Genomic DNA, 21,634 nt, shown 5'->3' with positions numbered 1-21,634 from the left:
GGAAAGGAGAGAGAAATATATAATCACTTTATTACTAAACGTTTGTCTAATACTGTGTCTGGGCATCATGCTTCTTCTAGTCTTCCCTACCATCACTTCTGTCTTTATCATATTTATTTTTTCTTTAATTTGTGCTCTTATATTGCCCTTGCTCTTCACAATTTCTCTTTGTTCATATGCATTTAACTTTCTATGCTTACTACATTCTGTTCACATTGTCATTTCTTTCACCATATCTGCGGGGTTCTGTCAAAAACTATTTCTACACTATATATTTATATAAGCATGTTTTCAAATCCAATTGAGCAAAATATTGTGGCTGTGATTTACTGGAGAACTGTGTAAATTAGAATTGAGAGCTCTAGAGGAGAAGGTGTCTTGCATATTTAGGACAAAATAATTGATGCTTGTAAGATACAGAAAGGAGGACTATTGAAGAGAGCAAGAGATTTTCTCCATGTGCCATGTCCTGTACCCAAAATATTCAGTCCTTGATCTGAGAAACTTCCGCGCGGCTGTCCTCGACTGCCCTTGGTTCGAGGCTCTTCCCCACCGCTTCCTACCCACTTCCTAGACTCACGTTGTCATTTTCACGTACTGTCTCCCTCCCCCCCCCCCCCCCCCACACACACACACTTCGGCCTGTTTCTCTTCTTTAAATTCTATTTTCACCTCTTTCCATTCCCTAGGATTCGGCCCTGAATCGCACCCTCACATTTTCACTCCTTTCGGTGCTCCTCATAATAGGTCCGCACAGCCCACTGTCGCCCTCGGGCCCTACCCCCAGGTAAAGGGAGCCGTCCCCTGCACCCCTCCCGCGCACACCTGTCCGCCTCGGACCCACCCCGTTAGTTGCTCGGGGCCCTGCTCCTACACCCCCTTTCAGCGCCCCGGGCCCAGCCCCCGGGCCTCCGCCTCCCGCCCGGGGTTCCGCGCGCCCCGCCCCCACGCCCCGCCCCCGCCCGTGGGCTCGGCGCGCCCCGCCCGCAGCTCCCCGACGGGCACCACCTGGTCCCGGCCCCGCCGCCCGCGCGCGCCCCCGGGCGTCCCCGCGCCGCCCCCACCGCCGCGGCCCGCTGCACTGTGGGTAGGCGGCGGCCGCACTGAGCAGCCCGTACCGGCGGCGGCGGCGGTGGCGGAGCGAGGCTGCGCGTGCCGAAGATGGCTGAGAAGCAGAAGCATGACGGGCGGGTGAAAATCGGCCACTACGTGCTGGGCGACACGCTGGGCGTCGGTACCTTCGGCAAAGTGAAGAGTTGAGTACGCGTCCGAGGCTGCCGCGCCCGCTGTCCGCCTCGCGGGAGCGCGGGCGAAGCTGCGGGAGCCCCGGAGCCGCGGACAGCGGCCGGCCTGGCGGCAGGTGGAGCCGCTCCGGGCCCCGCGGAGCTTGGGGGTCCGGGATGGGCGGCGGGCCCCGCACGGCGGCTGCAGCCGGGCAGGGGCCGGGAGAAGAGGGGCGAGGGCGCGGGCGGAGGCACAGGCGTCGCGGGGTCCAGGACAGAGCCCCGCCGCCAGCCCGGTGTTCGGGAGCCGGGCGCTTCTCCCTGCCGGACCTCAGTACGCTGCTCTCCGAAACGCGGAGACGGCACCGTTCGTCAGGTGCCCTCCGGCTCTGAGACCGTATGGATAGGGTTGGGAGGAACACCACTTACGGTTGATTTCGAGTTCCCATTCCGTGCCAGGTGCCCTGGTAGGTGTTTTACAGGTGATTTCATTGAATCCTTACAGCAACTGTCTGCAGGTGTTCTCTTCACCTTGAAGGTGATAAAACGGGGGCCCCTAGAGTTTTAGGACCTTGCCCAAGGTCACACAGACATTGGCAGAACCAGGATGAAAAGTAAAATGTCTTCCAGTTCTGGCCAGGCTGGAGGGCCATCCCTGCCATCCGGACTTGTTCGTGCGGGGCGACTCGGGTGGGGCTGCCGATGGAGGGACGGGTAGGGGCTGGGAGGTAAGGAGATCTTCCTGCTGGGCGTGGGGAAGGATGGAGTAGGTCAGGGATTAATGAGAACGGCGGAGACTGCAGTTTGGTTGGCGGGTATAAACTGGTTCTGGGAAGGCGTCTGGAATGGGGAAGAAGAAAGGCTCCTGGGGGTCGTACCTTGGAGGATGTGGGGTTGAAGAGGCCAGAACTGCTAAAGCTGATTGTGCTGAGTTCTGTTTTTGTTGATGACGGAATTCCATTATGGATGTAGAAAAACAGGCTGCTTTAGACTTTTTTTTTTTTTTTTACTACTTCTTACTAGTTAAGTATTAAACTTTCCGTTTTTGTTGTTGTTAGCAGAGAGTCACATGGGACTTAATTTATTGGTCCTTTCTCCAGAACTCGAGCCAGCTTATTAAAAATACTGACAGCTGCAAATAGAGAGTTATAAGTAAAACGATGGCTTTTTTCTCTCTTGTAGAAATATTGGATAGGCAATCTGGATATTTTATTCTGAGGTCTCTATTTCCTTTTAAATTCCTATTTTAAACTCTAGTCTGTTAAATATAAGAAATTCGTACATTTTTGTGGCAAAGGTCAGCTCTTATCCCACATGTCTGGTACCCCTTCGTTTGTTCAGAAAACACGTATTGAGCGCCTGCAGTATGCTAGCCAGGGTTGTCGGCAGTAGGTGCACAGCAAGGAACAAAACCAGATTAACATCCATTCTTTTGTGGAATTCATACTGTAGTAGGGGCTGACAAACAATAATATGTATGAGAAAAATGCGTCAGGGAAGGGAGGGTAGGAAGTTTTTTGAGGTTGGCAGTTTTCAATAAAGTATCAGGCAAGACATCACAGACAAGGTGGTGTTTGTGTAGAGACCTAAACAGTTTGTAAAATTCTTTGAAGTCCCATGAGGGCTGTGAAGTTCTAGGTTAATTTTGAAAGACCTCATAAACGGGGTGGATAGTTAGGAGAATGTATTTAGAATGAATGTAGGAAGATTCAGGAATTGGGTTAATGCTTGAAATGTTGTCATTAAATACCGTTATTGAAGACTATTGTGTTTTGACATTATGCAGGTCCTCAAACAAATGGTGCCTTTGCTCTCTGGACAAGTACAGGGTATATAACTTACCTTATGTCATTCCAAATTGTGTTGAAATTTTTGTTTATTTTTAAAAAAATCAACTGTAATGGGAATGTAGACCAAAACACCTATCTAATCAATTGGCTTATTGTCTAATCCAAACTTTTTAAAAAATTGATTTTGGCAAGAGAGGTTGGAGGGGTGGGGAGAGAAAAAGAGAAACAAGCAGTGCATTGGTTGATTCTTTTTTTTTTTTTTTTTTTTTTTTAATTTTTCTGAAGCTGGAAACAGGGAGAGACAGTCAGACAGACTCCCGCATGCGCCCGACCGGGATCCACCCGGCACGCCCACCAGGGGCGATGCTCTGCCCACCAGGGGGCGATGCTCTGCCCATCCTGGGCGTCGCCATGTTGTGACCAGAGCCACTCTAGCGCCTGGGGCAGAGGCCACAGAGCCATCCCCAGCGCCCGGGCCATCTTTGCTCCAATGGAGCCTCGGCTGCGGGAGGAGACGAGAGAGACAGAGAGGAAAGCGCGGCGGAGGGGTGGAGAAGCAAATGGGCGCTTCTCCTGTGTGCCCTGGCCGGGAATCGAACCCGGGTCCTCCGCACGCTAGGCCGACGCTCTACCGCTGAGCCAACCGGCCAGGGCTATTGGTTGATTCTTGTATGTGCCCTGGCTGAGGATGGAACCCAGGATGATGCTCTAACCAACTGAGTTACCCCTCTAGGTCAATTGGCCCATTGTCAAAGCACAACTTAAATCCCTTCTGTATACACTACTCTTGTGCTGCTTCCAAGGCACTGGCTCCTTAAAATATAAATCTACAGAAGGTATTTTGATTTATGAGAAATCCTCTACCTGGAGGACCCCGGTCCAATGAGCAGCCATTGGGAGGAATGTTCCTAATACTTCGTTAGAGCCTCTCTAAAGTTAGATTGTGGTTTTCCAGTCCAAGGTTAGAATTAGTACAATTGTTTGTTTAATACAAATTATAGAAGAAGCTGCATTCTAAAGTTACATTTAATTCTTCAAGGGTTGAGAAACAAAAGCACATGCATTTTTAAAAATAGTTTTATTGAGGTATATTTTGCATATCAAAATTACCTTATTCAGTGATTTTTAGTAACTTTACTAAGTGGTGCAGCTTTCACCATAGGTCAATTTTAGAAGGTTTTCATCACCACAGAAGGATCCCTCATGCTTATGTAAGTTAGTTAATTCTCATTCCTAATGTCAGTCCCAGAAAACCACTAAACTATTTTGTATCTGTATAAATTTGTCTTCTCTGGACACTTCTTATAAATGGGATCATTCAATATGGAGTATCTCATGTCTGGCTTTTTAAACAATGTTTTTGAGGTTCATGCATGACATAGCATGTATCAATAGTTCCTTTTTATTGCTGAATTATTTTCCCCATGTGTAAGCCTGTCACATTCTGTCAATATATTCACCAGTTGAAAACATTGTTTTCGGTTATTACAAATAATGCCACCACAAACATTTGCATGCAAGTCATTGTGTGGACATATGTTTTATTTATCTTGCATATATACAGTAACTAGGATAGAATGACTGGGTCATATCATAGTTTTTATTTTTTAAAGATTTTATTTATTCATTTTAGAGAGGAGAGAGAGAAAGAAGGGTGGAGGGGCGCAGGAAACATCAACTTCTATATGTGCCTTAACCAGGCAAGCCCAGGGTTTCAAATCGGCAACCTCAGCATTTCAGGTGGACAGACACTTTATCCACTGTAGCACCACAGGTCAGACCATATCATAGTTTTATGTTTAGCTTTTTGAGATATTGCAAACTGTTTTCCAACATGGTCATACTATTTCATAGTGTACCAACAATGTATGAGGGTTCTCATTTTGCCACATCCTGGTCAACATTTATTACTGTCAACCTTACAGGTATTCTAAGGGGTGTGAAATGGTATCTCATTGTGACTTTAATTTACATTTCCCCAGTGACTATTGGTGTTGAACATCTTTTCATGTACTTATTAGCTATCTATATATCTTCTTGGGTGAGATGTCTGTTCCCATCTTTTGGTTATTTTTGATTGGTTTGTTTGCCATCTCATAAGTTGTTATAAGAATACTTTATAAATTCTGGGTACAAATTCCTTACTGGATACATTTTAGAAATATTTTTTCCCAGTCTATTGTTTGACTTTTTATTTTCTTAATGGTATCTTTTGAAATATAAAAGTTTTTAATTTACTTCAGGTCTAATTTATTGGTTTTTGTTTACTTTTATGGACCATGCTTTTGGTATTATATCTGAGAAATCTTTGCTTTAGATCTCAAGAATTTTTTCTTGTGTTGTCTTCTAAATGTTTTATTGTTTTAGCTCTTACATTTATGTCTATGACCCATTCTGAGTTGATTTTTGAGCACTAAGTTAAAGAAGGGTTCAAGGTCAATTTTTTGAGTATGGTTATCCAGGTGTCCCAGCACATTTTGTCGGAAACACAGAAAACACATGCATTTTTTTATTTGTATAGATTTAGACTTTGTACGGTTAATTTATATTAAATTAATAGTAGATTATTTAGTTTTATATGGTTATAAAAACATGGAAATGGAGGAGTGAGGAATATCTTACGTGCCTTCTCAACCGGTATGCTAATTATAGATTTTGAAAATGGCGGTTTTCATTTATTAGCACTGGCTTAGGGTGTTTTTTTTTAACCATATGGAAATTCTTTTCTGTTTGTTGATAAAGCCTTGTTTAAAATTTTTTAAATAGAATTTGTACTTAATTCTGTTTTAAGATTACTTATGGAAACAGATTATGCAGGCTAATAGAGTTTAAAAGTAAAACTTTTATTTACTTAAGTAGTTTCTCTATATTTGTTGTTTCGGTTGTTACTCTTCCTAATGTAGGGCAGAATTGCTGTTTGCAAGCTCTTGTAATTAGACTTGTTCAGTTCTTACCTAAATTAAATTAGTAAAGTGATAGAAATTCTAGGAGAATAGATCTGTTGTTTGTGTTATACAAAAAATGGCTGAAGAAAAATACATTTGCAATGTAATGTTAATTATTTATTTTAAAAGAAGCCTGTATTTTTAAGATGGGGACTGATAAATTTGGTTTTTGATATTATTACTATAATGATATCAAGGGATACTTTGTAAGCACATTAAGCTTCTTTCTGGCCAGCAAAGTCTCATCGAGGAATTATCTTCTCATTACTTGAATGCCCCATTGAATTGGCTTTCAAGAATTTAAATAAATGTTTTGCTAATTCTCTACTTATTTTTGAGGTAATTGGAAAGATTAGTGAATAGAATTTTAATTGAAATTAAAATTTTCCATTGATATGAGAGAGAACCAGAGGGACAGTGGTGAAGGGGAAAGGTGGAAGGAGACAGAGGTGGGGGGAGAATCAACTCATTGTTCCTCTTAGTTGTTTCATTTAGTTGTGCTCTCATTGGTTGCTTCTTGTGTGTGTCCTGACTGGGGTCGAACCTGCAACCTTGGTGTGCCCAGAAGACACTCTATTCGTGGAGCCACCTGGCCAGGGCCTTTCTTTGAAATTTTTAGACAAACAGCGTTACCTTTTTGGACATATGAATAAATGTCCAAAAGGTGTTATATTGATTTTTGGACAACTACTTGGCCACTTGGTGGACTTGAGAGTTGTGCCTGTAGTATTTTGAGCCCTTGCTGGAATTGTGTTTGACTCCCATGTAGTGTCAAGGCGCGGCACAGGACATTTAGCCTCTTTGGGCCTTGTTTTCTTCTAAAAGAGAATGCTGTAATGTGTAATCAATCTGTCAGGGCCTTTACAATGTGATAATTAAACTATTTTCAAAAGTTATTGATTGATTTAAAATTTTTTTAAGGCTTTATTCATTTTAGAGAGGGAGAGAGAGAGAGAGAGAGAGAAGGGGAGGAGGAGCCGGAAGCATTAACTTCCATACATGCCTTGACCAGGTGAGTCCAGGGTTTCGAACTGGCAACCTCAGCATTTCAGGTCTCCGCTTTATTGCACCACCACAGATCAGGCCTATTTATCAATTTTAGAGTGGGAGGGGGAGAGAGAAACATTGATTTGTTGTTCCACTTAATTATGCATTTATTGGTTGATTCTTGTCTCTACCCTGACTGAGGATTGAACTTGCAACCTTGGCGTATGGGGATGATGCTCTTACCAACTGAGTTACCTGGCCAGGGTATCATTAAACTCATTTTTTTTTTTTTTTGGTGTGATAGAGACAGAGAGAGGGACAGATAGAGACAGACAGACAGGAAGGGAGAGAAATGAGAAGCATCAATTCTTCGTTTTGGCATCCTAGTTATTCATTGATTGCTTTCTCATACAACAGAGCGAGTAACCCCTTGCTCAAGCCAGCAACCTTGGGCTCAAGCCAGAAACCGTGGGGTCATGTCTATGATCCCAAGCTCAAGCTGGTGACCCCATGCTCAGGCTGGTGAGCCCACGCTCAAGCTGGTAACCTCTGGGATTCGAACCTGGGTCCTCCGCAACCTAGTTCAACACTGTCCACTGCACCACCGCCTGGTCAGGTTAAACTGATTTTTTAAAAATAAATATAAAAAATTAATGTGTTTAGTTTTTCTTTTCAGTTTAATGACAATTTGAATTACTGAAAACCAGAGCTGAAATGTAGATGTAATGTAGAATAAAAGAAATACCTGTAACACTTGGGTGATAAAAGTTACAGCCTGATTTAGTTTTTACTATATTCTAAGTACTATATATGGACTTGATTTTATTTATTTGCGAGAGTAATCCTGAGTTTGGTAGTATCTCCATTTTACAAACGAAGAAATTGAGGATCAGATATGTTAAGTAAGTTGCCCCAAGTCACAGTGCTAGTAAATGGCAGAATTGACAGTCAAATTTGATTCTCTGACTCCAAAGTTTGTGCTTTATGGAATGTAATGTCAATATGCATAGTATATTATCTGGTGAGTTTCAAACCTACAGGATATAATTTTACATGTTAGATATTTAGCAGGGATTGAGAAAATAAGATTTAAATGTTTTTATTTTGGTTCATGTTTAGAGAGAATAAAAGATTTTTGAAACTTCATATGTATGCTTAAAATTTATATTTTTATATTCCCAAATTTAATTCTCATACCTCAGTCCATTCCATTTCTTATGAATGTGCTGAATTCTAATAATTTTAACCCAAATTTGTTAGAAATACTGGGTATTTCAAGTGTTTTTCTTATTATGGAAGTAACCTTGCCCCAGCCAGGTAGCTCAATTGGTTGAGCGTCGTCTCAAAACATGAAGGTTGTGAACTCACTCCCTGGTCAGGGCACATATAAGAATCAACCAATGAATGCATTAATAAGTGGAACAACAAATCGATCAATCTCTCGGTCTCACTCTTCCTCAATCTCTAAAATAAATAAATAACTTATTTTTAAAAGTAACCTTGACTAAGATTACCAGTAACCTTTAGTAGCCATACTAAAGAGAACTTGCAGAAATGATTTAATGACCTAGAGAGAACATTGATTTCAGAAAGGCATTAATTAGCCCTGGATTTTAATTCCATTGCATTACTAGTTATATGGCTTTGGGAAAACCATTAAACTTCTCTGAGCTTGTTTTCTCCTTTGTAAATAGCAATAAACAACACTTGGCCTACCTACCTTCTAGAATTTTTATGAGGATTAAATGACTTGAGGTACATAAAATGGCTTTTAAAAAGGTAAATTGTCAAATGGCTCCTGTGAATAAATTCCACACCCTGTGTGAGGTGTTCATTGTTTGCTTGGTTAGAAATGCCTTCGTTTCTAAAATCAACCTTGACAGAACTGGAATAATCTGCCCCTATTTTTTGGTTGCCTGACTTGAGGAAAATTTAAAATAACCAGTTTATTTGTGCTATATAATACTTAATTATTAATGTTTATATTAAAACACAGTGTACATTTTGGGTAAGTCATGTAACTTGTTCTTTCAGATATGGAAAATGAGTAAGAATGAAATGGAAATAATGGTGAACATTCATATAAATTACTGGCTGAACTGCCTTTAGTTTTGAAATAGTTCCAAATAATGAAGCTATATTTCTTCTCAAATACTAGAAGATTAGTGTTTGAATCAAAATCAAATCATTCATATCCTTTAAACAATGAGGTAAATGATGTGCTATTTAGGTTTTTTTTTTTTTGCTGTCATTTTTTTAAAATTAATTTTAATGGGGTGACATTGATAAATCAGGGTACATATGTTCAGAGAAAACATCTCTAGGTTATTTTGACATTTGATTATGCTGCATTCCCATCACCCAAAGTCCAGTTGTCTTCTGTCATCTTCTAACTGGTTTTCTTTGTGCCCCTCCCTGCCCCCAACCCCCTCCCTGTCTTCCCCCCCATCCCTTAACCCCCACACTCTTGTCCATGTCTCTGAGTCTCATTTTTATGTTTCACCTATGTATGAAATCATATAGTTCTTAGTTTTTTCTGATTTACCTATTTCACTCAGTATAATGTTATCAAGGTCTATCCATGTTGTTGTAAATGATCCAATGTCATCATTTCTTATGGCTGAATGTCATATATTATTTATATTGCTTCAATATAGGTAGTTTTGTCCTTCTGAATGGATTTTGTTCATAGGAAGCAATGTTATAAATGTAGATAGATTCAGAGTAAGTCCACAAAGGCAACATGAAATATAGTGTAGGTCAGTGTTTTCCAGTCGCCTGTATGCAGACCAATGTCAGTAGGACCAGGGCAGTTGAAAAACACTGGCATAGAGAACATTGGATTTGGAGGACCTGGTGTGAAACTTTTGCTGTGTTGTAAGTCAGCTGTGTGGCCTTAAGCCAAAATCACTTATCTGTAGAAAAGAAAATAATACTGTATGTTCCCTTACACTGTTCTGAGAAGTACATGAGAAAATGTAGAAGATACTCAACAATCCTTAACTCGGATGTACTTTTATGTACCTACGATCTGTTGTATACTTAAACTCAATCTGGGTTTAGCTCTGAGAATAATCTGTGGTCTGGTTCTGAGACCAGAAATTTATTTGGTGAGGGGGAAGAAGAGTTTACTTTGTTTTTCCCAGGTCGTCTTTTATATTTTATTCAAATATGTACAGAAAACTCTAATTCTCTAGATGCCGCTCACTCATCACCCTCTTCTATACATTGCTTGCAATGCATGTGTGTAGGAGAGGCTCTAACATGCGGGCCTCAGATCCCCTGTTAGCACTCTCAGCACTCGGCAAGGAGGGAGGCAGAAATGGGGAAAGGGCGGACGATGTGAGCAGCAGCTGGCAGTTTCACTGTAGGGATCATTTTTAAGGCCGTGTCTCAAAGTAGAACAAAAAGAATGAAGTTCATTTTGAAAACTACAGGAAATACAGAACTAAAAATGCCTTTCTACAAACTTTGTCCTAAGACATCTATGTAAATTAGAAAAGATTCTTTGTAGTTTGGTCATATACTGAGGTAATTACCTCATTTCCTTGGACTTTCTCCTTTTCCGTGCTGACACAGCACTGCTTTATCTAGTGTGATTTTTTGGGGTTTTTTTCTGTGAAAACAATAAAATATTCACTTATCTCATTGTCCATGTTAGGTTTCCTTAAAGCATTTGGTACTGCTGTTGGTATTATTGCTTTGTAATGGTAATACTGTTCCATTTATTTTTCTGGGATTCCTGTGGTTTTCTTGATGATAGAAAAATACTTTGTAGAGAAAGTAGTTAATTTTTTAAAGGCAAGCAGATAATTTAATTTGATTTAGCAGAGGATCTAATCTCAAATCCTTTAAGAGCTAATGAGTAAGTAGGTGGTACAAGACTTCTAAAATACTGAATGTATTATAAAAATGAGAGCAAATTTCCCTTGTATATATTTATTGGATGCAAATATAAGAGAAAGCACCTTGAATTTGGTTAAGTGATTGAAATGCATATGCAAAGCAATGTGTTTATTTTGAAATGTTAGGAACCATTTTATTTTTAGTGTGGTGTTATTAAGGAAAGAATTTCAGGCAGCTCTTATCTCCGCTAATAATAGAAACCTTCACCCCTTCAAGGGAAACAGTATTTTTGCTTAAGTGGTGTCTTATATTTAACAATCTTTGTCTCTAATACATTTTACTGTATTTCTTTTGGTGATGCCTTTGTTTTTAAAGTGCTAGTAATTATTTATATGCCCTTAGATTTTAAAAACAACCTTTTATATAGTTGAAGATGATCAGATCTTGCTATAATGTGTCTTATTTTGAATGCCAGTGTATCATTTATTGAAATATACTGCTCACAAAAATTAGGGAATATTTCAAAATGAATATGAAGCAATAAAAAAAGAAGCATTTGATATGTCATTTTCTACTCAATCATGATAAATGAGTTTGCATCTCATTTGCATAATCAAACAACTTTGACTTGTTTGCTTTTCTGATGTTATTATTTAATAAAAAATCAAATGCTTTTTTATTGCTTTATATTAATTTTGAAATATCCCCTAATTTTTATGAGCAATATACTTTTTAAAATCTTTTTTCTACGTACTATTAGAAACACCATGAGTAATATGTTCTCGTTTAACATCTCTGCATTTGTAGCCTGACCAGGCGGTGGTGCAGTGGATAGAGTGTTGGACTGGGATGCGAGGACCCAGGTTCAAGACCCCAAGGTTGCCAGCTTGAGTGTGGGCTCATCTGATTTGAGCAAAGCTCACCAGTTTGGACCCAAGGTCGCTGGCTTGAGCAAGGGGTTACTCGGTCTGCTGTAGCCCCACAGTCAAGGCACATATGAGAAAGCAATCAATGAACAACTAAGGTGTCTCAATGAAAAACTAATGATTGATGCTTCTCATCTATCTCTGTTCCTGTCTGTCTAGCCCTATCTATCCTTCTTTCTGTGACTCTCACTCTGTCTCTGTAAAAAAAAAAAAAAAAAAATCTCTGCATTTTAAATTACAAATTAATTATAAGATAGTTGTCTAGCTAATGGAAAATAATGGAATAAAATATTTTAAATATACTACACCATTTTTCTAAATTCTTACTTTACTTGATAAATACCATAAGTATTAATTTTATTTTCTTTCTTAATGTGCTTGAGTATAACTTGGTATTATATTGTATTCTATAATTGACTTCAGTTCTCCCTGACTCAGTTAATGAAATTTATGTGTGTGTAAACTATTTATTGTTTATAGTCGTATTGGATTTTAAGCAAATTTTTTACAAGTGTTTAAAGTGTGTTAATGATATGACAAATGATGATTTATTAATTTAAAACTATTGGAACTATTCATCACAGAATTTACTTAAGTGATTCTTGCCTGACAATTGAATTCTAAGTCAAATATGAAATGATGGATCTACTGTTTCTCAGATTTATACCAGGCCCCTTTAGTGCTCTACTAATTCAGTTAGATAGTATAGCAGTTATATTATAAACTTTATTTCAGCAAGAAGTTAGACTGTGTATTATAATAGCTTTCTGGATGCAATGAAGAAATGTGTTCTGTATAAGTACCGCGCGCTAACCGATTGCGCCACTGGAGCTCCAAGAAATGTGTTCTGAATGGCTCATTGCTGCTGAACAGCTGTTCCCAAAGAAGTTAGGTGTCATCCTGCAGGGACATCTCAGGCATTGACTCTATTTAAAAAGTGTAGTAAGATTTCCTATTTGGGGTGGCACAAAGCTAGATGAGATAATTAATAGACAAATCACAGAATCAGAATTTAAATTTATACCAGCTGTTTGGATTGCTAGGTCAAAACCAAGAAGGTGAAATTTAATAGGGACAAGTATCCAATCTAGCTCTTAGGGTAAAACAAAAACAAAAAGGAGGTGCATAAAAGAGGAGAACAGTTGATAGTGGTTCTTAAGACGTTGAAGTTTTAGCTGGCCACAAGCTTACAAAGTATTAATATATATTATGAATGCTTAAATGTAGAAATTTCTCATAGTTCTGCTGTATTTAGGATTAAATTCTGAATATTGAGTTTTGTGTTTGACACTACAATTTGGAAGAAAATTACCCATTTCACTCAAAGAATTACCATTATTATTAGGGTAGCACAAAAAGTATGCCATGTGAGATATGGCAAAGGAAACATAAAGTTTTTTTTCATACTATAAGATGTATTTTAAATGTGATTGCTTTTAAATGGCAAAAGTACCGTCACCTGGAAAAAAGAGTCACCATATTCAATAATGCTTTGAAGGATAGAACTGTGACTATTGGGTGAATATTTTAAAGAGACACATTATAATCCAGAAAAACAAGGTTCTTTCCATTACAAAGACTGTCTAGAAGTGATTTAGCGTTTTACCACAAATTAATTAGATTCTGTCATTGACATATTTACTTAGATACTGTATGGTAATCTTTCAAGGTTACCACAAAATTATCTAGTTTGAATGGAAGTTTGGTATAGATAATCTATTAAGTCCTTTTTAGCCTTAACAATTCTATTATTGTGTATACATTTTTTTTTCTAATGTGATTGACAAGCTTACAAAGCAGATCATACCTGGCTATGACTTCAAACTTGTATCAAATCAGCCTTAGTCAAGAACAGTGATAAAATCTGGAGAAAATTTAAACGTTTGTTTGAAGGCAGCCAGGGCTTGAGCAGTCAATATCCCTGTCAGAAGAAAAATGAGTGAACCTGACATTTTATTTGGCTTTTGAGTCATTTGCTGATTTGAAATAATAGTAAATGTGGCTAAAAGGGAGAAAAACTAGGCAGAGTTTAAGTCCTGGAGACTTAAAACAAAGGTTACAGCTTATCAAGGAGGGAGAATACATGGTAAACATTCGGGGTTTTGGTTGCAGTTCCCTGAAGACTAAACTTCTTCCTAGAATCAGCTTAATCCTAGGCTTATTAAGATGATCTGCTTCTTATATTTATCCTCCGGAGGAAAATTAAATCACCTGGAGCCTCGACATTTTTTCACACACAGTGTTCAACATTGTAGACAAAGCCAAGACAATGAAAACAAACTCATAGGTGATTCAGATATTAAAGTTTTCAGACATGGAGTTTAAAATAACTTGTATTAATATGTTTAAGATGGAGAAGTTTAGCAGAGAAGTGAACTCTCTAAAAAAATAAAGGAAATCCTGTAAGAAAACGATAGAAAGTGTAGGAGATATATAGGAATGCAGTAAGACGTCAATGTATATATTATTGGAACCTATAGAAAAAAGTAAGTTGCAGTTTCTCCTGACATCTACCAAGATAAATGTGATTTATTTGTTTGTTTCTGTTACCAAACACCAGTATATATTGTGAAAATGATCTGTGATTGATGAAGTACATCTGGACTGGGAGGATTATGAAGAGACATGTTACCAAGGGACTAAATTACTTCTACATTGTTTTACTACCATAAAATTTTAGGCAAACAGACTTCTAGCTTTCCTTATGATGTCTTTTCTAACTGAATGCACTGCTGGTAAAGGGCTTAGAAGCTTCATGAATGGGCTGTTATATGATGTGGTTATTCTTTGAAATTTATGAATACTGGAGTACATTGTATTCATGCATGTGGGTTTCAGCCCCCATAACCTAGTCTGCCCTGTGTAATGAGGGGTCTGGGAAGCAGCAACTGGGTATTTTAAGGAATCCTAATGAAGATATATTTGATTCTACCACATTGATATGCTGTGTTTACATTCCTAAATTGTTCTAAAAAGCTAAGTAAAATTAGTGTTAGATTACTACCTATTATGTCCTATTAATGTGAATGTCGTTTTTAAGCCAAGACATTGATGATCATACAGAGGAGGTACTACCCAATTCCAGAAAGAGAGGCGAGGCTGAGTGGGGCAGAGACAATATTTAAAGAGATGATAGCAAGACATTTTCCAAAACTGATTTACATACATCAAGCCACAGATTCAGAAGCTCTATGAATTTCAAACAGTAAATATAAGAAAACCGTTCCTAACCACATCTTTGAAAAACTGCTCAAAACCAGTCCTGTTTGCTTGAGATACATGAGTGGATTGCATCTATCTCTGCAGAGATGGGAGAAAATATTAAGAGAAAGTCTTATGGTAGCCAGAGAATGAAAGACGTATTTTGCTTTCAAAGGCACAATAATCTGACTTTCTTAACAGAACAGTGAAAGTAAGGAAATGGTGTAATGGTATCTATCTTTAGAGAGGTGAAAGAAATGAATAGCCAAACTATAATTTTGTACCCAACAAAAATATCTTTTAAAAATGAAGGCAAAATACATTTTTAGGTATACATAAATTGAGAGTATAGTCATCCCTCGCCATATCGCAGTTCACTTTTCATGGTCTCACTGTATCGCGGATTTTTAAATTGTATATATCTAATTTTGTATCATGGATTTTTTGTTGTATCACAGGATTTTGTGGTATATAGGTATTTTTATATATTTATTATTTTAATTATTTTTGCAGTAAAATAAGCATTTTCTAGCCTAAAATGTTGAAAACTATAAAAAGAGTGTGGGAAAGGTTAATAACAATGTGAGAAAGGTTTATAAGAGTGTGAGGAGGGTTTATAAAGCCTTAAAATATATATAAATAATACAATAAATATAAAGTCACTACTTCGTAGATTTTTTGCCTATCACGAGGGGTTCTGGAAGCTAACCCCTGCGATAGACAAGGAACCACTGTATTTGTCACCAGCAGACCCACAGTAAGGGGAACATCAAAGAGGATTCTTCAAACAGAAAGATATTGACTATACTACAAAATAATAGTCTTGTGAGGTTTAAAATGTAAGTAGAAATACAACAGAAAAAGTGGGAGAGGAAACATAAAGTGTGCTGAAGTCCTTGCATTGCCTAGGAAATGGTAAAAATATTAGTGTATATTAAATTCTCTTATGTCAAGGCTGTATATTGTAATCTGTATTGTAACCACTAAAACGAAGACATAAAAACCTTACGGATAAGAAACAGCTTATTTCTCATTTTGTTTTGGAGAGAACTCAAGTCATTTTATAGTTCTTTAAAGAAAAATTACATGGAACATAAAACTGTGTTGATTAAATATACTCAGGGACAGTTTATGGAGATGGAAAGGGAGATGTTTGAAGACAGGAAAAGAGTTTGAAGGAGACAAAGCATGTAGAACAAGATATAAACACAGAAAGAAAATAGACACAGAAGGACCAGAGTTGCAAAGACATAGAGAGGGGGAAAAAAAAAAGACATAGAGAGGGGATGATTTAAGAAGCTTTGGGAGTGTTTCTGGCAGATTCAACTGTTCATCTGAGTGAGGATATCTGTGAACATTTTTTCAAATCTTTTATTTTTGACCTAAGTGCTAATGCTTTCTCTAGCAATTTTAAATAATGACTTCTATACTGGAAAACTGTTTTTCTGACTCTGTAAATGATTTGTCTTATATGATTATGTAAAAGTAAGCTGATTCTTCTCTGGGATTCTTGATTGACTTAGTTTTAAAGAAAAAATTTAAAATTATTTAAAACAAGTACAAACATAGGTTTTAAAAATAAAGCAGAATGCAGCATATCATATAATCAGTTCTCCAAGAAGTTAGATGTAGAGAAAATCTGCTAAAAAGATCTTATCTTCAGGCCTTTACCAGTTTATTTAAAATAGCCACTTTTCCCACCTCCTCACCTGTGACACAGACTACTTTATTTTTTTGCCATTATGTCACCATTATATGTTTGTTTATTGTTTATATTCTGTACCAGAAGTCAAGTTTCATTTATACTTGTATTTTCAGCATTTGGAGCAATGCCTAGGACACAGCAGACACTCAGAAAATATTTGTTGAAAGAGTAAATGAATGAACAAGTACACAGATAAAGAGTAAAAACAACTAGGAGAAAAAAGGTCAAGGATGTATGAGTTCTTTCAATAAAAATGACCTCAGTGGTAGAGCGTCAGCCCGGCATGTGGAAGTCCCAGGTTTGATTACTGGTCAGGGCACACAGGAGAAGCAACCATCTGCTCCACCCTTCCCCCTCTTTCCTCTCTCTCTCTCTCTTCCCCTTCCTTAGCGAAGGTTCCATTGGAGCAAAGCTGGCCCCTGGCGCTGAGGACGCTCCATGTCCGCTCCATGTCCTCTGCCTCAGGCACTAGAATGGCACTAGCCGCAAGGGAGCAACTCTCCAGATGGGCAGAGCATCGCCCCCGGGTGGGCATGCTGGGTGCGCATGTGGGAATCTGACTGCCTCCCTGCTTCTAACTTCCGGAAAATACCAAAAATAAAAAATAAAAAAATAAAAAAATCGTGTGCCTGTTACATATTATGGGACTGTTTCCATCCGTGTTTTATTTTCTTGACATTTGGCAGCTCTTGATGAATAACTTTAGTACTGTATATCTGATGCAGTACAAAGGCCATATTCTCTGCCAGCCTGCGTTTTAACTGAGCACAGCAATTCTCCTTACTTGATTACTCTCATCCATTGTCCTTCCTCTCCTAGCCTGTCACTGTTAGACCCCCTCCCTTCATTATGCTCGAATTTCCCAACTCAGCTACTAGAGATAAAAGGATAAATACGCAAGTAAGCGTTCCCAATGTGTTATAAACAAGTAGTGTGAGTTTTGAGCTTGGGCTTTGGAGGCAAATATACTACCTTGCCAATCACTGATCTCTGATTCCTGGTTTCCTCATTATGAACTGGCAGTAATAATATTTACCTCGTAAGAGTTCTGGTAGTACTTATTTAATCAGTGCCAGATCAAAAGGAATAAAGTTGTTTGCTTCCTGTTCAGAACTATTCTTTCAAGAAATTTAAAATTTAAAGGACTTCCAGGGAAAGGAAATTCGAAGAAAAGTGATGAGACAGTTCTGTTTTCACCACAGGCGAAGAAGAAAGGAGCCTTGTGTAATTTTGGCAGGAGACTGGCGATGGTAGGGGTTAGAACATGTGTGCGTCAGCTGACTCCTGACTCTTGAGTGAGGGCTCTTGATATAAATGAGTAAGGGTGACTGACACCTGACAAGGCCCTACTTGCTGACACATGGTGTCCCTTGGCTTGTCATCAGCTTGGTGTGGGTATAATGTCCAAACATTCTTCAACTTTTTTTACTGAATTGTATACCACATATTCAAAAAGTTACAATCTAAGTGATTTTCTACATAAATCCTCAATAAGTTTTCTCAAACTCCACATACTCATATAAGCACACTGATAACAAAAAAAAAAGACCACTATCTCACAAGTCAACCTTGTGTCCCATTTTAGCTACTGTTTCTTCCTCCATCCACTAATCACAGCTTAGTTTAACTTATTTTTTAAACTTTATACAAACAATCATATTTGTGTCTGGCTTTGACTTGAGTTTATGTATGTGAGATGTATCCACATCATTGTAATTTGTTCCTTTTCGTTGCGGTATCTCTTTCATTCATAATATATCATTCCATAGTTGATGGGCATTTTGGGTAGTTTTTAATTTTTTATTATTATGCATAAAGCTGCTTTTAACATTCTTGTACTTGTATTTTCTCCACTTATATTACTATTTTAGATAAACATACGTATTTAAAATATATATAAATATTATTTTAGAAATACTGTTTTTTTCCTACTTTACATTTCAGATTTTTGTCATGACTGGGGCTACTTTCTGAATCATCTACCATAATCTTCTAGAGTAATGTGTGTGACTATAACAGGTATGCACCAATAGAACATTGGAGCCTTGGCTTTTTTCATTTGTCTTGTAGAATTATACTTACGAGCTTCACAATGCACTGCTTTTTGAAAGTGATCTTTAAAAGACTATTTAGTATGATGATATTCTACATTTGTAAGTATGGAATCATTTTCCACTAATATATCATCACATTCTTGATAAATATCTTTATTTTTACCTTTTGTTGATTCTGTCAACTGCTTTATCTCAGCTAAGGTTGGATACATGTTTGGTAGATGTATCTTTCATACGTAATCATTTGTCATTCACAACGATTTAGTTTAGAAAGTGTCTTCTTAATATGAAAGGTTTATGAGAACTTGAATATGACAAGAATGTCTATCAGAAGTGTAACTTTTGGGTAAAACAATCAAGTTATATTTCGAATGGGCAGTATACTTTGAGAAGAGGATTTTGTTGTATTCTTTTTAGTCCAAGTTTTGTTTCCAATCTATTACTGTTCATTTTACCATGGCAACAGGGCTCTCCAGGACTCTTAGGAAATGAGAAGAGAACAAACTTTTTCCCCTTTAAGAATTGCCTTGGAGATAGCAAGATGTAGCTTCCTAAGTTTTTCTCCATAAAAACCCTGTAGGTTTTAAGTAAGAAAATGTATATGAAGTGCTTAATGTTCATGTATACACATATACACATGCATGTGTACAGAGTGTCTGGTATGTGGTAGACACTCATTGTTACCATTATTATTATTTTTTTTTTTTTTCATTTTTCTGAAGCTGGAAACAGGGAGAGACAGTCAGACAGACTCCCGCATGCGCCCGACCAGGATCCACCCGGCACGCCCACCAGGGGCGATGCTCTGCCCACCAGGGGGCGATGCTCTGCCCATCCTGGGCGTCGCCATGTTGTGACCAGAGCCACTCTAGCGCCTGGGGCAGAGGCCACAGAGCCATCCCCAGCGCCCGGGCCATCTTTGCTCCAATGGAGCCTTGGCTGCGGGAGGAGACGAGAGAGACAGAGAGGAAAGCGCGGCGGAGGGGTGGAGAAGCAAATGGGCGCTTCTCCTGTGTGCCCTGGCCGGGAATCGAACCCGGGTCCTCCGCACGCTAGGCCGACGCTCTACCGCTGAGCCAACCGGCCAGGGCCATTGTTACCATTATTATCTGCCTTTCAGAAATACCTTTCTTTCTATTGATATCGTAGCTACCTTTCCCTAAGTTACTTTACTTGCTGGGCCCCAGAATGGTCTTCTCATCCTGCCTTTGGAGATCCATTCTGATTAGTTCCCTTCCTGTAGCACCCTTTGTTTTCCCTTTTGCTACTTAAGGCATAAGTCCATGGACCAGCAGAATCGAGAACTTTCTATATAGAGATCTTAAAGTGCCTCGGGACTTTATGTAGGATGATGTCCTTCTCTTTGTGTTCTCACCTGTGTTTTATTTAGAGCCTCCTGAAGGATTGTGTGCATTTTTGTAGTCTGAATTTCAGGTCATACCCTCCTAAATATACCCTGAAAAAAAAATTTTGTGTGTGTGTGTGACAGAGAGAGAGGGACAGATAGGGACGGACAGGAAGGGAGAGAAATGAGAAGCATCAGTTCTTTGTTGTGACACTTTAGTTGTTCAGTGATTGCTTTCTCATATGTGCCTTGACTGGGACAAGTGACCTCTTGCTCAAGCCAGCGACCTTGGGTCCAAGCTGGTGAGCTTTGCTCAGACCAGATGAGCCCGTGCTCAAGCTGGCGACCTCAGGGTTTCGAACTTGGGTCCTCTGCGTCCCAGTCCAACACTCTATCCATTGTGCCACCACCTGGTCAGGCCCTGAAAATTTTAAAAAACTTCCAGCTGTGTTTGATAACATGGTGATAGACTTGATTTTTCTTATATAGGCTAATAATTTCCTGGTAGCATAGCATTGTGAATGTCATGTCCAATGAGATACCTTTTCAACTGCCAAAAAAGTTGCTAACAAATTTTGTACCTCAGTCAAGGGCCTTGTATAGCCGTAGGGAATACCACATGTAACTACTAGTCCTGTGGAGCATATGAAATTAAATAGGTTTTACTTTATTTTTATTTATTTATTTATTTATTTATTTAGTATTTTTCTGAAGTTGGAAACAGGGAGGCAGTCAGACAGACTCCCGCATGCGCCCAACTGTGATCCAGCCAGCATGCCCACCAGGGAGCAATGCTCTGCCCATCTGGGGTGTTGCTCTGTTACAACCAGGGCCATTCTAGCACCTGAGGCAGAGGCCACAGAGCCATCCTCAGCACCCGGGCCATCCCTGCTCCAATGGAGCCTTGGCTGCAGGAGGGGAAGAGAGAGACAGAGAGGAAGGAGAGGGGGAGGGGTGGAGAAGCAGATGGACGGTTCTCCTGTGTGCCCTGGCCAGGAATCGAACCCAGGACTCCTGCATGCCAGGTTGACGCTCTACCACTGAGCCAACCGGCCAGGGCCCTGGTTTTATTTTTGTGGACTGAAGATTTATTTTTCCTGACATAGTTCAAATTATTATAGAGCATGTCGGTAACCTTTATAGCAGAAGTATGTTTTGACAACTCTTTGTTTGAGCCTAGAAGATAAACATTATAATTCAGACCTAAAATAAAGCTTTATTTTTAATTATCCCTTTATTTTATTAGATATAATTTAAATTCTATGATATTAAAATTGAATGAGGAAGTATTTTGTATGAATTAATAATGGTATATAGAAAGAGAAGTGTTCCAAATTATATATATTTCATAAAAATATAGGATCTGCAGTTTGGTAAAGAATGCTGGACTTCAATATGAATGATGGAGATTTGAAAAATTGGAGTCCTGGTGCAAAAACAGTCATGTATTTATAGCTACATACATAATTCAGATATATGAAGTCTTCTTGTGCATCAAGAAAAACATGTCAAAGATGGAGGGCATCCAGAAAATAGCAACTAAAATCATCAGGAGGCTAGAGTGGCTTAAAAGTCTTACACCTGTCATGTGGAATGATCCTTGGGGATGTAA

General features: G+C 38.9%; 1 protein-coding gene across 3 annotated transcripts in view; it reads left to right on the top strand.

The window, feature by feature from the left end:
- The first annotated feature begins 1,036 nt into the window (after window positions 1–1,036).
- The window catches only part of PRKAA2 (protein kinase AMP-activated catalytic subunit alpha 2), a 75,649-nt gene continuing 55,051 nt past the window's right edge, over window positions 1,037–21,634 (top strand). Inside the window, exons 1-2 of one of the 3 annotated variants that reach the window (XM_066269085.1) lie at window positions 1,100–1,255; window positions 18,568–18,642. In XM_066269085.1, the coding sequence (XP_066125182.1) occupies window positions 18,624–18,642 (19 nt within the window). In that variant the 5' untranslated portion in view covers window positions 1,100–1,255; window positions 18,568–18,623. Of the gene's footprint in view, window positions 1,256–1,421; window positions 1,691–18,567; window positions 18,643–21,634 lie in introns of those variants that run through there. The other 2 variants (XM_066269084.1, XM_066269086.1) reach the window with 2 other exon arrangements.

Source organism: Saccopteryx bilineata, chromosome 3, assembly GCF_036850765.1.
Source record: "Saccopteryx bilineata isolate mSacBil1 chromosome 3, mSacBil1_pri_phased_curated, whole genome shotgun sequence".
NCBI lineage: Eukaryota > Metazoa > Chordata > Mammalia > Chiroptera > Emballonuridae > Saccopteryx > Saccopteryx bilineata.
The sequence above is the reverse complement of the archived record's forward strand: the minus strand, read 5'-3'. Positions and strand labels throughout refer to the sequence as shown.